The sequence below is a fragment of the Delphinapterus leucas genome, chromosome 10 (genome assembly GCF_059928025.1).
Source record: "Delphinapterus leucas isolate spDelLeu-1000000601 "Yukka" chromosome 10, BTC_Dleu_Yukka2, whole genome shotgun sequence".
In the NCBI taxonomy this organism is placed as follows: Eukaryota; Metazoa; Chordata; class Mammalia; order Artiodactyla; family Monodontidae; genus Delphinapterus; species Delphinapterus leucas.
This window is the reverse complement of record NC_143138.1, coordinates 97758329-97774496: the sequence shown is the minus strand read 5'-3', so window position 1 is coordinate 97774496 and position 16168 is coordinate 97758329. Positions and strand designations below refer to the sequence as shown.

General features: G+C 49.0%; 2 protein-coding genes across 8 annotated transcripts in view; one reads left to right on the top strand and one right to left on the bottom strand.

The window, feature by feature from the left end:
- Positions 1-1690: 1690 nt before the first annotated feature.
- Positions 1691-12199, bottom strand: ARPC4 (actin related protein 2/3 complex subunit 4). The gene is made up of 6 exons (XM_022564752.3): positions 12071-12199; positions 9482-9600; positions 8078-8189; positions 5932-6027; positions 4769-4939; positions 1691-2600 (listed from the first exon to the last, which is right to left on the bottom strand). Exons 1-6 carry the CDS (start codon positions 12071-12073, stop codon positions 2595-2597), a joined length of 507 nt encoding a protein of 168 aa, XP_022420460.1. The 5' UTR covers positions 12074-12199; the 3' UTR covers positions 1691-2594.
- The window catches only part of TADA3 (transcriptional adaptor 3), an 11122-nt gene continuing 6501 nt past the window's right edge, over positions 11548-16168 (top strand). The window contains exons 1-5 of one of the 7 annotated variants that reach the window (XM_022564749.3): positions 11548-11682; positions 12928-12985; positions 13697-13929; positions 15295-15545; positions 15665-15770. In XM_022564749.3, coding sequence (XP_022420457.1) covers positions 13723-13929; positions 15295-15545; positions 15665-15770 — 564 coding nt within the window. In that variant the 5' untranslated portion in view covers positions 11548-11682; positions 12928-12985; positions 13697-13722. Of the gene's footprint in view, positions 11683-12408; positions 12830-12927; positions 12986-13696; positions 13930-15294; positions 15546-15664; positions 15771-16168 lie in introns of those variants that run through there. The other 6 variants (XM_022564748.3, XM_089919650.1, XM_022564747.3 and 3 more) reach the window with 6 other exon arrangements.

The following is a 16168-nucleotide window of genomic DNA, read 5'->3' as shown; positions in this document are numbered from 1 at the left end:
CAACAGTGAGAGGCCCGCGTACCATACACACACACACACAAAGAAATGCTATTAAACACAAGTCCATGTCATCACTCAGAGGGTTGCCTATCAGTAATGCAAGTACCAAATGGACAGTCTGCGAGGCAAACTCTAGCAAAGTCCATGAACCCAGCTTTTTAATTCACTGGTAGATCTGCTCATACAGTGACGGTGGGTCCTCCACAAAGCTGTCCAGCCAACCCTAACCACTGAAATCACCCTTCCCAACCCTGTGGCTGGTGACTGGGCTTCCCAAAAGGCATGCCGTCAGGAGAGGACTGGCTGATTGGCAACCATCCAGTCTGTACTCACCAACCAGCAAATTTGGTTTTAGGGGCTCTGAACCCTGGGAGATGGATCTATGACAAATGAGAGTTCTGGTTGGCTCACCCAGGCAATGCTGTCCTGTGAGGGCTGAGTGAGCAGCTACCATACTCTATTGGACATCCACCTTCACTGTGAGCACCTTCTTGAGAGCAACATTCACTGCAAAGCTAGGATACAGCCATATGCCCCAGAGAAGGGCACACCTAATTCTGCAAGGCAGAAGGGGGAGAGTCACAGAGGTAATGTCATAAAGGGGATGACAGCTGTCCAAGCTGCCCCCACCCCCAGCCCCTCCATCCTTTCTTTAACAGTACCTTGTCCTGTTTCAAGAGACCCCCTTTTGGCCACATGGAAGAAACTCTTGAAAACTCAGATCAAAGGTCAACCCTTCTGAAACTTTTCCTGACATCCTCTTCCATAAAAACACCCCCCTGTGGGCCCCCCCCAGACCTCCAGTAGTGAATCTGATAATGCTTCATTCAACGCACCTATTTACACACCCAGGCATTTTACTGGCCCCCAAGTCTCCCTGAGACAGGGATGATGTCATCCCCCACATCCAGCACAATGGAAGTTACCAAACAGCTTGGATGCTGGGCTGGTGGAAAGATCAGTTACTATTTATTCAGTACCTGTACGGCAGGTACTGTATCAGATTTACATTATCTCCACTTTAAGAAACTGAGGCACAGACTATAAATAACTTGCTCAAATTCATCAGTAAGAATCAGGACTCAAGACATTCTTTTCTTAACTTCAAGGTGTCACTAAGGTTTAGTGCTGTCCAAGAGAACTTTCTGCAATGATGGAAATGTTCTATTTACATACCCTGTGACACGGCAGGCATCAGCAACTTGTAGCTATTGAGCACTGGTAGGACTGAGACAGTAGATTTTAAACTTTTTTAACTGTAACAATTAGACACACGTGGCTAGTGATTACTGTCAGCACAGGTAAAGGCAGAAATCTTGGATTTGAACTCTACCCTCTTGCTCACTAGCTGGGAATTTCGGGGCAGACTGCTGCATCTCATGGAACCTCAGTTTCCTTAGCCATGAAATGGGATCATTATTTCTCTGAGGTTACCTTCTAGCCCAAATGAGCTCATTACATGAAAAGGACCAAAGCTCTATATAGGCAGAGAGAGCAGTTTCAGAAATGGGTGGAGCCTGGACTGCAATAGAGGTCTCTTGGGTTAGGGCCCTGGGCAAGACTAACGCCAGGGGCCAATCGCAAAACTGTCTCTGGTGGGGACCCCCAGGCCCAAGTGCCAGCCAGATGGTTTTAGGGAAGAAAAAGCCTCACCTCCCAGTTTTTCAGGTATACACAGAGAGCACAGACCTCATGCACCCCCAGAGGGGCAAAAAGAGACTTTAATTAGGGGAGGGAGGATCCACCCGAATAAGAAAAGGTACAGCGAGCGTGGGAGCAGAGGAGCCAGAGCAGGCAGGAGGCCCCAGCCGGGAAGCTCTGGAGGACTCACCTCTCCACCTCTAGCACAGGCACTGCACTGAAAGACAAGGCGAAACAGCGGCCCCTCTCAGCTGGGAGGGCACGAAGAGGCTCCTGCGGCCAGAGGTTGCCTAGCTTTCAGGCCCCAGCTCCTAGGCGTGGCTGGTGGCCACCAGTTCAGCCCTTGTCCCCAACCAGTGCTGGGTGGCCATCTTCAGGCAGAGCTCAGGAAGCTGGCAGAGGGTCTCCACCGCTTCTACTGGCCCAAGGAAATAAGAGAACGAGGGAGAGGACCTGGAGTCTGAAACCTCCCTCCCTCCCCACCTGTGGTGGCTCCAGGGAGGAACAGTAGTCGCCTTCTGGCTCCAGGCCCGCCCAGACCCACAGCGACCAATAAGGTACAATCACTGGGACCAGTCACAGCCACTGGAGGTGGAGGTTGTTTGTTTAAAAAAAAAAAAAAAAAAAAAAAGACAAAAAGGTTACAGTCTCCTACAAGCACAGAGTTTTAAGTTTCAAGACGTTAAAAAAAAATCTGTCCCGGCCCAGGGGACTGAACATCAGAAGCCAGCCTGACCAGGCACATGTGGCCTTGGGGCAGGTCCACTGTTGCTTTGCTGCCCAGCTAGCAAGCACACCCCCCCCTCCCACATCTAATGCCCACCCCGACACCCAGCTCCCCTCCGCTGCTGCTGCCGCCGTCGCCACCGCTGCTCTGGGGAGTAACTCCAGGACGCCTTCGCAGAGACACGGGGGAGTCTGAGGGGGAAGGCCACGAGATCCAGCCAGATGCTTTAAAACTGTCAAGAGAACCAAGAGGCGGTGAATGATGGTTATTACTGTATCCTCGCAGGCCTGCTCTGGGGAGGTGGGCTGATTTGAGAGCTGCAGCTGTACTCAGATCTCTGCAGGGCAGGGTTCGGTCTCAGGACACCCTGTGGGCACACTCTAATTTAGCCAGCATTCAGCAGTGACCTTTGGGGCACTGGCCCTAAAACCTAGCACTGGACAAGGCAGAAAATTTAAGGGTGACATGGGTTTTTCCACAGCTCCCCTTGGTCGTGCCACAAGGGCTGCCAAAAAGCCCTGTCACTGTGCCTTGCTTACTGAACTGAGGTTGCCTTCTTTAGAAATGGGGGCTCACATGCAAATGCTTGGGGATTCAGAGAGGGACCCAGGATCTGGTACTCTGTGTCAAGCTCTGGGTGGTCCTCCAAGTAAGACAGGCCCTTGAAATGCTTTCTAACCTCAAATAACTCCCATGGTGCCTAGAACAGCCCTGGACATTTTATAGACCAGAGGTTGTGGACCAATGGCCCACGAGCTGAACTCAGCCCAAAGATGAGCACTGTTTGGCCCACGGTTTAAAAGAATATGAATTAGTCGATATGAATATGAATTAGCCAACCTTGAAAATATAGTACACTGCACAAAGATCCAGATTTTGAGATTCTTTTGATGAAGCCACAGAGGGCCAGAGCTGTGCGGTGGTGATCCTCTTCAGGTGAGGCATGTGCTCACCAGATCCCCACATGGCCCGCCTCACTCATGTACATTACCGGCCCGACCCTTACATGCACCTGATGCCATTATACTATCTTAGATCTTGAGTCTGAAAACTCCAATTCCTGGTTCCTTCACTTACTGGCTGAGGCACCTTGGACATATGACTTAACTTCCAGAGTCCAGATAACTCATCTATGAAATGGGGATGCCACCTGATTCAAAGATTGTTTTAGGTATTAAATGAGATACTTGAATGTACATTTTTAGCTGTATTACCACAGAAATGTAATTACTGTAACAACTAAATGACTGTTGAATGAATGACCCAAATACTAAATTGGGACAAGAACTATTTTTCTTCCGTTGAGTTTAGAGGCCTCGCAGTGCCCTGGCCATATAACCTTGTGCTACAATACAGGGAAAGCTTACTATGCACCAGATGATATGCTTTATACACATTTCTTCATTAATGCTCAACCACACTGAAAGGTACGTATTAATTAACAGTCTCGCTTCACAGCCGAGGAAACTGAGGCTTAGTCGAGAGGTTCTGTAACGTGCCCAAGGAAGCAGTGGAGCCGGACTCACACACAGGTGGCCTGACTCCACGGCCTGCGTGACCTGAACAAGCGTGTTCCCCTGGCTGCACAGTACAGCTACTTTGTACACTGGCTGTCCTCAGTGTAATTAAAGCCCAAGGGAAGCGGGTGTAATATCCATTTTCAGGAATCTGAGCTCCTCCTGGGCTGGATCTGTATGCACTGGTAGGAGTAAACACTAATTCTACCATCTAGGGATCATAGTCGACTCTGAGGGGAACATAACAACAAACCAAGGACTGTTTGGAAAAAGAAAAAAAAAAAGAAGGCACGTCGTGAATGACTAAAAAAGAACAACTGTGTCATCACTTCATCAGTGTAAACAATTCGTCCTCCTCAAAGGGCTGTAGTCCTTTCCGTCACGAAGGCACAAACAACTAAAGAGGGATCTGTAAGACTTAAGCCGTGAAAATGATGGAAAACAGGCTGAAGAAATCATGACTTTAAGCCTGAGAAGCAGATGCCAAAGGAAACTATTCCAGTCTGTTTGAAACGTGGAATTATACTCTGATTAACTGCCCTATACTCCTAGAAAATTCACATGTGGATTTAACTTGCCTCACTCGGGGATTGAACTAGATACAGGGAAGGACTGTGTACACTTTGAGATGTAGAAATGAGCGACTAAGAGAGGCATCCCCCAGGCCCCCGGAGATGAAAAATGCCCTGCAGCTCTCCAACATGAAGCACGGGCCCTCCCGCCCCAAGGAATCGGGCTGACCTGCAGCCCACCAGAGTTCCTAGAGGCCTCAGGAAATATTCACGCTCAGTTGGCACCACTTTCCCACCAGATGCTAAATTCTCAGCACGACCCATAGGTCTTTCTACTTCTGGAAACAAACCAGGAAGGCCCCTACACTTACATTCTTGAGGAACTCCTCGGCCACAATGCGCGCACGGGCATTGACCGACAGCTTCATCTCACTGATCTCCTTGTCGATTTCTTCCATGAAGTGGATCACAAAGTCCACCAACTTGTGTTTATACATCTGCTCTGTGTGGAAGTTGGTGATCAGAAAACTGATGTCATACCCCTAGGGAAGGAAGACAGTGGGGAGAAGGGAGAGAAGAAACAGGAGAGAATCAGCATCCTGGGGGCGCTGAGCTGGCCATGCCCTCTACGTCCACTTAGCCACATGCTTCCAGCTGCTTGTGACCCTATCCCAAGCGACATGCCCTTCAGGCAGCAGCCCACCTGCTCTGGTGGGGTGTGTATGTTGGATCCAAGGAACCAACAGTTGGATCAACTAAACCCAGTTGAGAATTTTGTGTCTATCAGACATCTCTGGCAGACTATCTGTGGCACAGACAGTTGCATTCAGAATGAGTCAAGGGAGAGTGAAGGGACTGGAAATCTTGTCAAAGAAGAATCTCATCAAACAAAAGGAACATCTAGTCCAGAGAGAAGCGAAGATGCTGTGGGAGAAGGAAGGGACTGAGGTCTTTAACTATCAGATGGGCTGTGTGTAGAAGAGCAATTTTATTTATTCTGGGTGGCCCTGGAGGTTAGATCTAGGACCAGGAGAAATTTTAGCTCAGGATGAGGACGAGCTTGGCCAACATGTCTAATGCGTCTGACGATGGTGTTTGCTGCTCTCTGTGGTAGTTGCTTAGTCACTGGCAGAGAGTCGATCTGGCAGGGAGTCTGTAGAGAGGACTCAAGTACAAAGTCAGACAACAAGTGACCCAATGTCAACTGTGGCCTTGAGACTATGATTCAGTTGGTGGCAGAGTTTAGATTTCTGATTCATCATGCCCTTTCTGCCGCTAGACTATAGGCTCTGGGAAGGTGCACAATGCATCTCATTTTTTTGCCTTTTCCATGGCTGAGGTAGACCCAGCCTCCGAAGCTGATTCCCCTTATTCCCACAACAGCCGAAATGAAGGCCAACTCTCAACTAAGGCTGTGGGTGCCCTACAGCTGGGGGAGCAGCAATCCCAGTTCTAGAAACAATCCCAGGCCAGTAACAGTTGATGCGGTAGTGGAATTCTGGGTATTACAAACATATGGATCACACAGTCTCACCTCCACTGGTTTCCTTCGGAGGATAAAGAAGTTCTCTGCTCTCATCATCATGAAGCGCATGAACTTGTGACATAAAATCTTCTCGATCTCATCAGCCTGGTGAGAGCAAAGGAGAAATGTGTTTCCCTAAAGCTGACACTCCAGGCCAACAGAAATCTGGAGCCTGGTCTTCTGACTGCAATTTCTCCCAGGTTCGCTGGAGGTAGTAGGGTTGGGTATCGGAACACCACCACCTGAACTCTGAATCGTGGGGTAACTGGTTGCCAACTGAAAAGAGGGTCTACTACATTAGGGCCCTCCAACTTAATGGGACGTTATCATGATCTTGCCTTCACCCATTCCAGAAAAGTAATTCTGGCAAGCCCACATCTTTTTTTAATTTTAATTTTTTGGCCACGTCGCATGGCATGCAGAGTTCCCCGACCAGGGATAGAACCTGTGCCCCCTGCAGTAGAAGTGCAGAGTCTTAACCACTGGACCGTCAGGGAAGTCCTGGCAAATCCAGACCTTTTATCTGTTCCTTCCAGAGTCCACATCTATATTCAAAACTACCCTTTCCTTTCTTATTTCACTAGTGCTACATTTTCTAGTCTGTGATACATACCGTGAAGAATATCAGAGATAACCTTAGGTGGTCTCCACTTTAGTAACAATGAACATCAAACAAACCCCAAAGTTTCTCCCTGATGAACTCTCAACATTTCTGAAGGAAGAATTTTGCTGCACAGGGCAGACACACCCTTAACAGCCCCCAACACTTGTTAATCTCCCCTTTCAACAAAGAGAGCAGGCCCTTGGCTTAGAGCTTTCTATAGGCAAAAGTGTCTAGTCTGAACTTAATAACCTTGTTGTTTTCAACGTGCTTGTTTTTTAGACTTGTCCTCAATTTGGCAAGTGGTATTGTTTTTCCATTTGTGGCACAAAGTTTCTTTTTCAAACAAATTTAAGTAGGAAAAAATAAGTTGGGCTTCCGTGGTGGCGCAGTGGTTAATAATCTGCCTGTCAATGCAGGGGACACGGGTTCGAGCCCTGGTCCGGGAAGATCCCACATGCCACGGAGGAACTAAGCCCGTGCGCCACAACTACTGAGCCTGCACTCTAGAGCCCATGAGCCACAACTACTAAGCCCACGTGCCACAACTACTGAAGCCCACGCGCCACAACTACTGAAGCCCACGCGCCACAACTACTGAAGCCCACGCGCCTAGAGCCCACATACTGCAATGAAGAGTAGCCCCCACTTGTGGCAACTAAACAAGGCCCACGTGCAGCAGCAAAGACCCAACATAGCCAAGAAGAAATAAATAAATAAATAAATAAATAATAAGTTAATAAGTTAATTGAAAGAAATCTATTAAGTAAAGAAGTGTCCAAGTAGTCGATAAATATGGCAGAAATTATGGTGGTAGTGGGAGTGTCAGACATTTGTGAAACACAGAGGAAAGATAAGAAATTACACTTCCTGAGACTCCCCTGGTGGCGCAGTGGTTAAGAATCCGCCTGCAAACGCAGGGGACATGGGTTCGAGTCCTAGTCCGGGAAGATCACGCCGCGGAGCTACTACGTCCGTGCGCCACAACTACTGGGCCCACACACCACAACTACTGAAGCCTGTGTGCCTAGAGCCTGTGCTCCGCAACAAGAGGAACCACCACAATGAGAAGCCCGCACACTGCAAGGAAGAGTAGCCCCTGCTCGCCGCAACTAGAGAAAGCCTGTGCAGGGCAACGAAGACCCAGCAGAGTGAAAAATAAATAAATAAACTAAATTTATTTTAAAAAAAAGAAAAAGAAATTACACTTCATATTTTTACCCTAAATCTCCCTTTCGGAGTTCATGGCTATCAAATTGATACTGTTACTGCTTATTTTTCTGAACTGGACTTATCCTTCACTCCTTAGGAAAAGTTTTGTGACCTGACACCAAACTGGCCTGTAGCCTTGGCTGCTACATTTCCTGCCTTCTAATGCAGAGCAAGGCCTAGAAGATGGGGCTGATCTCTCTTTATCTACCGAGCTGATGAGTTTGGCAAATCATTTCCTGGTAATAGAACCTGGGTTTCTTTGCACCCTGAATCTGGCATGCTGATCTCTCACATGGGGGCCCCTGGCCTCCCGGTGAGGCAGGGGATCTGTGGTGAGCTCACCTGTTTCACAGCAATGCTGACCCGGACAGAGTTGATGGAGCCTTCAATCAGAACTTTTTCCTTCTCATTCCTGCTGATGGTCACAGGCTGTAGCAGGAGCTCTTTGCTACTCCTGAAAACACAAAATCACAGAGGCCTCTGTACTATAAAAGAACAGAATGGTCAAGGAGACCCCACAGCAGATCCTAGAATCACTATCTGGGACCACAGAGTCCAAGGAATAGGAGACTCACAAGCAGGGGTGCTCCAAGATGGGGGCAGCAAGCGTGTTCTCCAGCAGAAAGAGCACAGGCTCTGGAGTCAGGGCGAAAACGTTTTGAAATCCAGCCTCCTCTGTTACTTTCCTTGGGCAAGTTACCCTGTTGGAATCTCAACTTCCTCATTTGTAAAATGACTCTGATTCCTATTTCACTGCTGAGGACTGAGAGAGATCAAAAAGGGTCAAGTGTCTAACAGTGTGCCTGGCACACTGTAGGAGCTTTAAAAATGACAGCTCTTATTTTCGTAACTGTAGACAAACCCATACACTGTTTAGGGAATGAGGAGAGAACCTGCCTTAGAGATAAGGACAAGCTAAAATAGAACAGTCTGGCCTCCTTTAATGATCAATCCAGAAGGATTCACTTGTTCAACATTAAGATCCCTCTCCGCTCAGTTCCCATTTTGATGTCCCTGGATCCCTGTGATGATAGTTGGTCGTTAACTATGTTGGTGCTACCTGGGAGCTATTATCCTTTAGAAATGCCTATTGGAAACCATATATGTTAAGTAGCATAACAGGGCACATCCTAACATCTTGTCAGTTTTCTTAAATTCAGATCATATCAACTTAGTGTGGTAACACTGCTTATCTCAGTTGTATATGTCCCAGATTAAATTTTAAAGGGGAAAAAGAATAATTTATTTACAAAACATAAATTACATAAGAGAAAATAATCCCAAGTACGGAATATTTGGAGTAGATGACGGAAGAGTCCATTTCCCCCCTCCCTTTGGGCGGGGGGGGGGGGTGGGGGGGGGGGGAGTGGGGGGGCGGAATCCTTGATCTTTAAATTAGAAAAGAATAGAGATGGCATCTCAGGTAACTAAATTCTTAGTCTACTCCTTAAACTGCCAGAGGGCTCACTAACTCCATGGGAGATAATTCCCAAATGGCCCTACGCTGAGAAGTCACACCTTGTGTCAAGCAATCTTGACTCCAGAGCACCTTCTCCCCTGAGTTTTGTCCTGCCAACCCACTGACCCTATTTTCTGAACTTCAAATTGGGAACCATTGTTCATCTGGCAGCAAGACAAAAAATGTGAACTGTAGTTGTACTGACAACTCCAGGATGGAAGTTATTCATGGCACACAGTCATCTCTGGGTGCTGCACCCATCAACCCCACCCCTTTTCCTTCCCTACCTGACTTCCACTTCGGGCTTGTTGTGTCGTTCTACCACCTGGGAGGAGAAATTCTCCAGGCAGAGGGCAGCCTGCAGTGTGGCCCGCACGGCACTCAGGTAGGGACGGAGAGTGGCAGTCTGTAGGAAAAAGGCCAACAGAGGATCAGAATCTGTCTCACCAAACCCACTGGTCCCCTAGTCCAGCTACACAGGAGCCAGGCAGTACTCAGGGTCCCTGACTCTCAGATACTACAGTAAACACAATAGAGTAGGCCTTCAAGGTGCCTTTCATTCTAGGTTTAGAACAGTGGTTCTCAACAGGGGACCATTTTGCCTGCCCGGGGACATTTGGCAATGTCAAGACATTTTTCTTTTTCGCAATGTGGGGTGGGGTAGGGGTTACTGGTACTGAGTAGACAGAAGTCAGGCATACTGCTAAATACCCTACAATGCACAACAAAGAATTATTCAGCCCCAAATACTGCTGAAATTGAGAAATTCTGGTCTAGAAGCATACAGGTGAATGACTGTCTTCAATCTACCTTTTGAGCCAACAAATGTATAAATCTACAGTGTGCCAGGCTGGGAATTCAAAGATGATTAAGACCTTCTCTACCCTTAAAACAGCTCGACTAGGTCAGGAAAACAGAGAAAGTAACTATGATATAATGGGTAAAATGTAAAAGAAATTTACAATTTTTATTTGCAAAAGAAATTGGTTTTGATTTGAAGATGGAAATAAGATTAGGAGGACTTTACAATGATAAAAAGTAGAATGACATTCCCAATAGAGGCAACGGTGTCTAGCTACACTGGCCTGTCTTCAGTTCCTCGTATTAGCCAAGTTTTTTCTCACCTCAGGCCTTCACACATGCCAAACCATCTATCTGCAGGCTTTTCTCCCCCTTCTTTGCCTAAGTCATCCTTTAGATCTTGGCTTATTCAGGGAAGGCCTCCTCCTTCCTCAGAGAGGCCTTTCCTGACTTCACTCTTCATTGCACTTACTATAATTTACAGTGACACACCCTTTATATATCGTTAATAAAGTAACTTTCTCCTTCACTAAACTGTAAGCTCCATGGTCAACAGACCATGTCTATTTTATTCAAATTTACATACCCTGCACCTAAGTCAGTCAGCACCTTACATATACACTGTCTTACTCAGTTTCTGTAGAATAAGTGAATGAATGAAAAAATAACTTAAGCAAGATCAGAATAACAAAAAAGGGCAGTAAGAGTTCCAGAAGTAGTAGTAAGTACAGTGTTGCCAGGAAGCAGTTTAGATTCTATGGATGAGGCTGCAGTAGTAGCCTAGAGATTCATGGGGAATCTCAAATGCCAGGCTACTGAGTGTAGCTCTTCTTTTAAGGTGGCAAGGAACTGCTGGGGCTTTCTGAGGAGGAAGTTACATGACTACAGTTGCATGGCAACTCTGTGGAGAATGGACTGGAGGAGAGGGAAGTGAGAGAGCAGGCAGAGAAGATTATTTAAGGAGGGTAATGAGGGCTTGGCCTGGAGCAATGCAGGACAAGCAAGATTATCTCTGTCAAAATTCAGACAGCAAATCTGAAAAAGGTGCATTTTAGGTGGCCAGCCCTGTGGTGCCTGCCCTTTCAAAAATAGAACAGACACGTTCTCGTGTAATATCTCAACAAGTTTGATGTTTAAAAAATCAAGAGGCATGGCCTAAATTAAAACAAAAAAAGAATATTCCAGCTTTCTAGCTGACATAAGAGGACACAGGCGGAATAAGTAACACAAGAGGGTGAGCAAGTTTAGGGAGAGAAGATGAGTTTTGATCCAGAGGTCTAATTTCAAGGTGTCTTCAAGATATCCAGGTGAACCTTGAAAGAGAACCTTCCCAGGTGAACCTAGGAAGGTAGATTTAGGAGTCACCATAAATCACATGGTCACCAAAACCTGTACATTAAATAGGTATCACCAGAGAGAGTGCAAAGAGAGGAAGGTAGTGAGCCAAGTCTCAATTGCCAGGAACACCCACAGTTATCAAGAGGATTTCCTGGAAGGGAGGGGTCAGCAGTATGAGAGCTTATATTCTACAGTAAGGCTGATACGGTTGAGTTCTGACCAGGAAGGGGTCTACGTAGAAGAAGCATAAAAGAGGTCCTTCAGTGAGAAAGAAGCGAGGCTGGGGCAACATGAAGAGTGGGATAAGCAAGTGTGGAACTTTCCCTGAGAGAACTGTGGGGTCAAGCGGGTAAGAGAGAACAGGGGAGTGTATTTAGTGAAGGTCTACTCTGGGTGGGGAGGTGGCCCTACTACGGGCTGAGGCTTACTACGTGCCTTAGAGGCGCTACCACGAACCTAGGAGAGCCCACTTCCGGCTTCCTCCATGCCTCAGTATCCCCCACCTGCTTCAAAGACCAGACTATGCAGCCGCAAGGCCTGCTTCTTACAAGGGCGTCCCCCGCTCGCCCCTTCCTCACCTCGGCCCCGCCCCGCCCTCTTTCTCCCAGCCTCAGGGTGCCCCCACCCCCCCTGCATCCCTCGGCCCAGGGCCTCTCCGCTGCAAACCCGCATCTCCCCCAGACCCAGATCCCTGAGACAGAACAGCGGGGGTCCCGGGCCCGGGGCCCGTCTCTCACCATCGCGGGCGCTGGCTGGGCCGGAAAGCGGAAGTGCGGAAGTGGCCAGTCCCGCGCCGCCTTCTCTTTCGCGAGAAGCGCAGCCGCAGTCTCCGCCCGGACGTCTGGACTGTACCATCAACGCTCCGAGCGGGGGAGGAGGAGGCTAAGAACATTTGGCCCCTCGGAAGTTTTCTCCCTAGGACTGTCTTGGCAGTTTTAGGCTCCTGAAGTGTAAAGTCACTACTCAAGCTTCTCCCGTTACCCATGGAGCTCTTGCTTGCGACTCTGGCCGTCTTGTCGTCTTTGCCGCCTTCTTCCCTCATAGTCATGCAATGGTGCAGCCCGGCCTCAGGTTGGGCACCATATTAGGACACGGCGAGGTGGAGGAGCCCTTCGATCCTTCCGGTTCTGCGCCCCCATCCTTTCTCCGGGCCCCTCCTACCTGCAGCCTTTGGGGCTCGACAGGACTAACTGCCCGGCAGAGAACCCGGCCGCCGAGCCCCGCCCCCCGGCGCCGGGCTGTTCCCTAGGGTCCGCGCGAGGCATACCCTCTCCACCCCACCTGCAGCGAGCTCGCTTGTTGCCCGCAAACCTCCATCCTCCGAAAGACACAGGGTCTGGCCCTCGCGTCTTTCCGCCCCCGCGTCAACTGCAGGGGCACCGCACATAGCCAGTTCCGGGGCGGTTGCTCGCACCGACCGGAACTCCCCGCCCCCTCCCGTGGCCGCGGGGCCGTGGGAGGCAGCAAGGAGGAGGTAGAGGGGGCGGAGGCCGCGGGTAGGGTGTTCTTAGAGGACTGGGACCCTAAAGGCGGGACATTGGGGCGATCCATGGGTGGGGCCAGCCATTAACCAGCCCCACTTTTTCTGTGCCAGGCACTGAACTGAGCTCTTGACGGGCATCATCTCTTAATCCTCAGAACATCCCTGGGAGGTAGGTACTATTGTTACCCCATTTTACAGATTCAGACTAATTATGGGGAAACAGACTCAGGCTTCTTTTGCCCTATTTTACGGATGGAAAAACCGAGACTCAGGAGAGTTCATCAACATGTTCAGGGCTACATAAATAGAAATTGGTCAAGCCTGGGCTTGAATCCAGATATATCTGGCTTACCAGCCCACATATTTTACTATCCGGGGCAAAGAGAAGGGGCAGAGGTGGGGAGGGGTGAGACAAGGAGAGGCTGGGAGGCCCAAAGAACATTAAGATAATAAGTATGCGATGCTTGGAACTCTGGGGCTTTGCAGCATTCAGGAAGAGTGGAACTGCAGGGAAGCGCATCAGGAAGACAAGCGTAGTATACCACGGCGGTTAGGGGCACAGACTCAAAACTATCTGGATTCAAATTGCATGTTGGTAAGCTTGGACATGAACACACACTTACAGAGTCTCAGTTTCCTCATCTGTAAAATGGAGATGAGCATGGTCCCTGCTCATGGGGTTGGGTGAGGAATTCAATGAGAAGCCAGTAATGTGTCTGCACCTCACTTGGCACACAGTAGGTGCTCTACGAGTAGGAGCTGTGCCATCAACCTTGTCAATAGGTTACTGAAGCCTGACTTTCTCCTGGATGGAAGGAGCCCTTGGGCTTTTCTTGTGCCACTTCCCCCCACCCCCCATCAGTGGTCCTTTCCTCTCCAGCTCCACAGCGTCCCCTATCCTGGGCCATGAGTGAGCTGAAGGACTGCCCCTTGCAGTTCCACGACTTCAAGTCTGTGGACCACCTGAAGGTCTGTCCCCGCTACACAGCAGTGTTGGCCCGCTCTGAGGATGATGGCATCGGTATTGAGGAGCTGGACACTCTGCAGCTGGAGCTTGAGACCCTGCTGTCTTCTGCCAGCCGACGCTTGCGGGTGCTTGAGGCCGAAACCCAGGTGATACCCCACAGAGGGTACATCACCAGGGATGGACTGTGACAAGTTATGGGTTAGCCTCATCTGCTGAGGCCTGGGTTACAGGGGCTTAGTGGGGAAGAGAGAGACCCAAACTGGGCTTGCGTGACATGGAAAATATGCAAGAATGTGCATGATCCTCATACACTGCGAGATTTCTGATTCACTAAGCAACTAGTGACCCTCACTCCCCACAATGTTCTGGGTCCTGTGCTAGTCACTAGAGAGAGGTAATTAGGACAGTTCTGGCCTTTGGGGAGTTTGCCAACTAAAGGGAAGGGGAGGTCAGACAAGTACCAGGAGAAGTGCTATTGTGGTTAGGAGTACTGGGGGAACTGGAATGGGGAGGCCTGGATTTGAATCCTGACCTAAGCGCTTGCTAGCGTTGCTATTGCCAATGCTAAATTCCAACGCTTGCAAAAGTTACCTCCTGCCTCTGAGGATCAGTTCTCCATCTGCCAAGTGGGCTGGATAATAGGAGCTACCTCAGAGCTTTTGTGAGAATTAAAAAGACTTTTTGCAAAGGCTCAGCCCAACGTCTCACACTAAATAAGCATGTCAAACATTATTTACTCGTATGACTCTCATTATTTCTATTTATGGCATAAATATTCTCTGAGCCCTGGGTGCCAGGTGCTATGCCAGATCCTGGGGACCAGAGATGGTTAAGATGAACTTCCTGGTCTCCAATAGCTTATAATCTCCTTGAAGAGACAAAGTATTCTGTTTATTCTAGTTATGACCAAACAACATGATTGGGCCTACAGTGGAGGTACGAAGTACCAGATACTCACAGAGGAAGAAGATGCCATTTTAACTGGACTTCAGAAGATGAATAAAATTAACTTGTGGTCCCTGGGAATCCACTGAAGCTTTTTGAGCAGGGCTGTGGCACAATCAGTTGTATTTTAGCATCTAAGAAGCTGGATAACTGATTCAGAAAAGGCTTCTCAGTTGTGGTGACATTTGAAGTAAAGGTTTGCTGGGAGGCATGCTTGCTTCCACCAGAAAGTTACCACCAGCGTATTTTCCTAGAGCTAATGTGCACTGAGATGTGATCTACTTGTTTGAACTGCCGAATGCTGTGTGACCAGCTTGGGTGCTACAGAGGTGAATCAATACAGACAAACAAGTGAATGGAATGATGAGAAATATATGAATAAAATCCTGTGAGATGGGCACAGAAAAGGAGCTGAGTTTTGCAGGATGAGTAGGCATTTGCTAGATAAAAAGGGGAGGGGGAGAGACGGCGCCTTCTTGAGCTCTAGATCCTTATTTTTCACCGGGAGACAGAGTTACCCTGTGTCTTCCCTTCTCCCCCTCAGTGACAGTCTCTGTGAATTTCAGATCCTCACCGACTGGCAGGATAAGAAAGGTGACCGACGATTCCTGAAGCTGGGTCGAGACCATGAGCTTGGTGCTCCCCCCAAACATGGGAAGCCCAAGAAGCAGAAACTGGAAGGGAAGGCGGGACATGGGCCGGGCCCTGGCCCTGGGCGACCCAAATCCAAAAACCTTCAGCCCAAGATCCAGGAATATGAATTCACTGATGACCCAATTGACGTGCCACGTATCCCCAAGAATGACGCCCCCAACAGGTTCTGGGCCAGGGGACATAAATGGGCCTTGGGATTTGGGTATTGGAGGCTGTGGAAGGGCCCGGGGGTTAGGCTGGTGGGGCAGGGGGCACCCCGTCAGGCTTTGCTTCTCTCTGCAGATTCTGGGCTTCGGTGGAGCCCTACTGTGCCGATATCACCAGTGAGGAGGTGCGCACGCTAGAGGAGCTACTGAAACCCCCAGAAGATGAGGCTGAACATTACAAGGTAGAGACCCCAGGCCTAGATAGACGTGATGGAGAACAAGAAGGCTCAGAGGTGCCTCAGAATCAGAGATCGCAGTGCTGTACATCATCTTCCTTCCCTGCCCTGCCTAGCCTCCCGTCTGTTCCATTAACCCACCCAGACACCCAAGTTCTAACTCTCAGCTTCCTCCCTTCTACCCCATCCAAATGGTCACCACGTCCTAAGGCATCTTCTTCAGTGAGATCCTCCCTTTTTCTCTCATCGCCATCCCCTCTGCTTTGGCTCAAGCCTTCATCAGCTTTTACCTTAACAGCCTGTTAACACTTTCTTCCCTCTAGAGCAGGGGTCCCCAACCCCAGGGCCGTGGACCAGTAGTGGGCCGCAGCCAGTTAGGAACTGGGCCGCACAGCAGGAGGTGA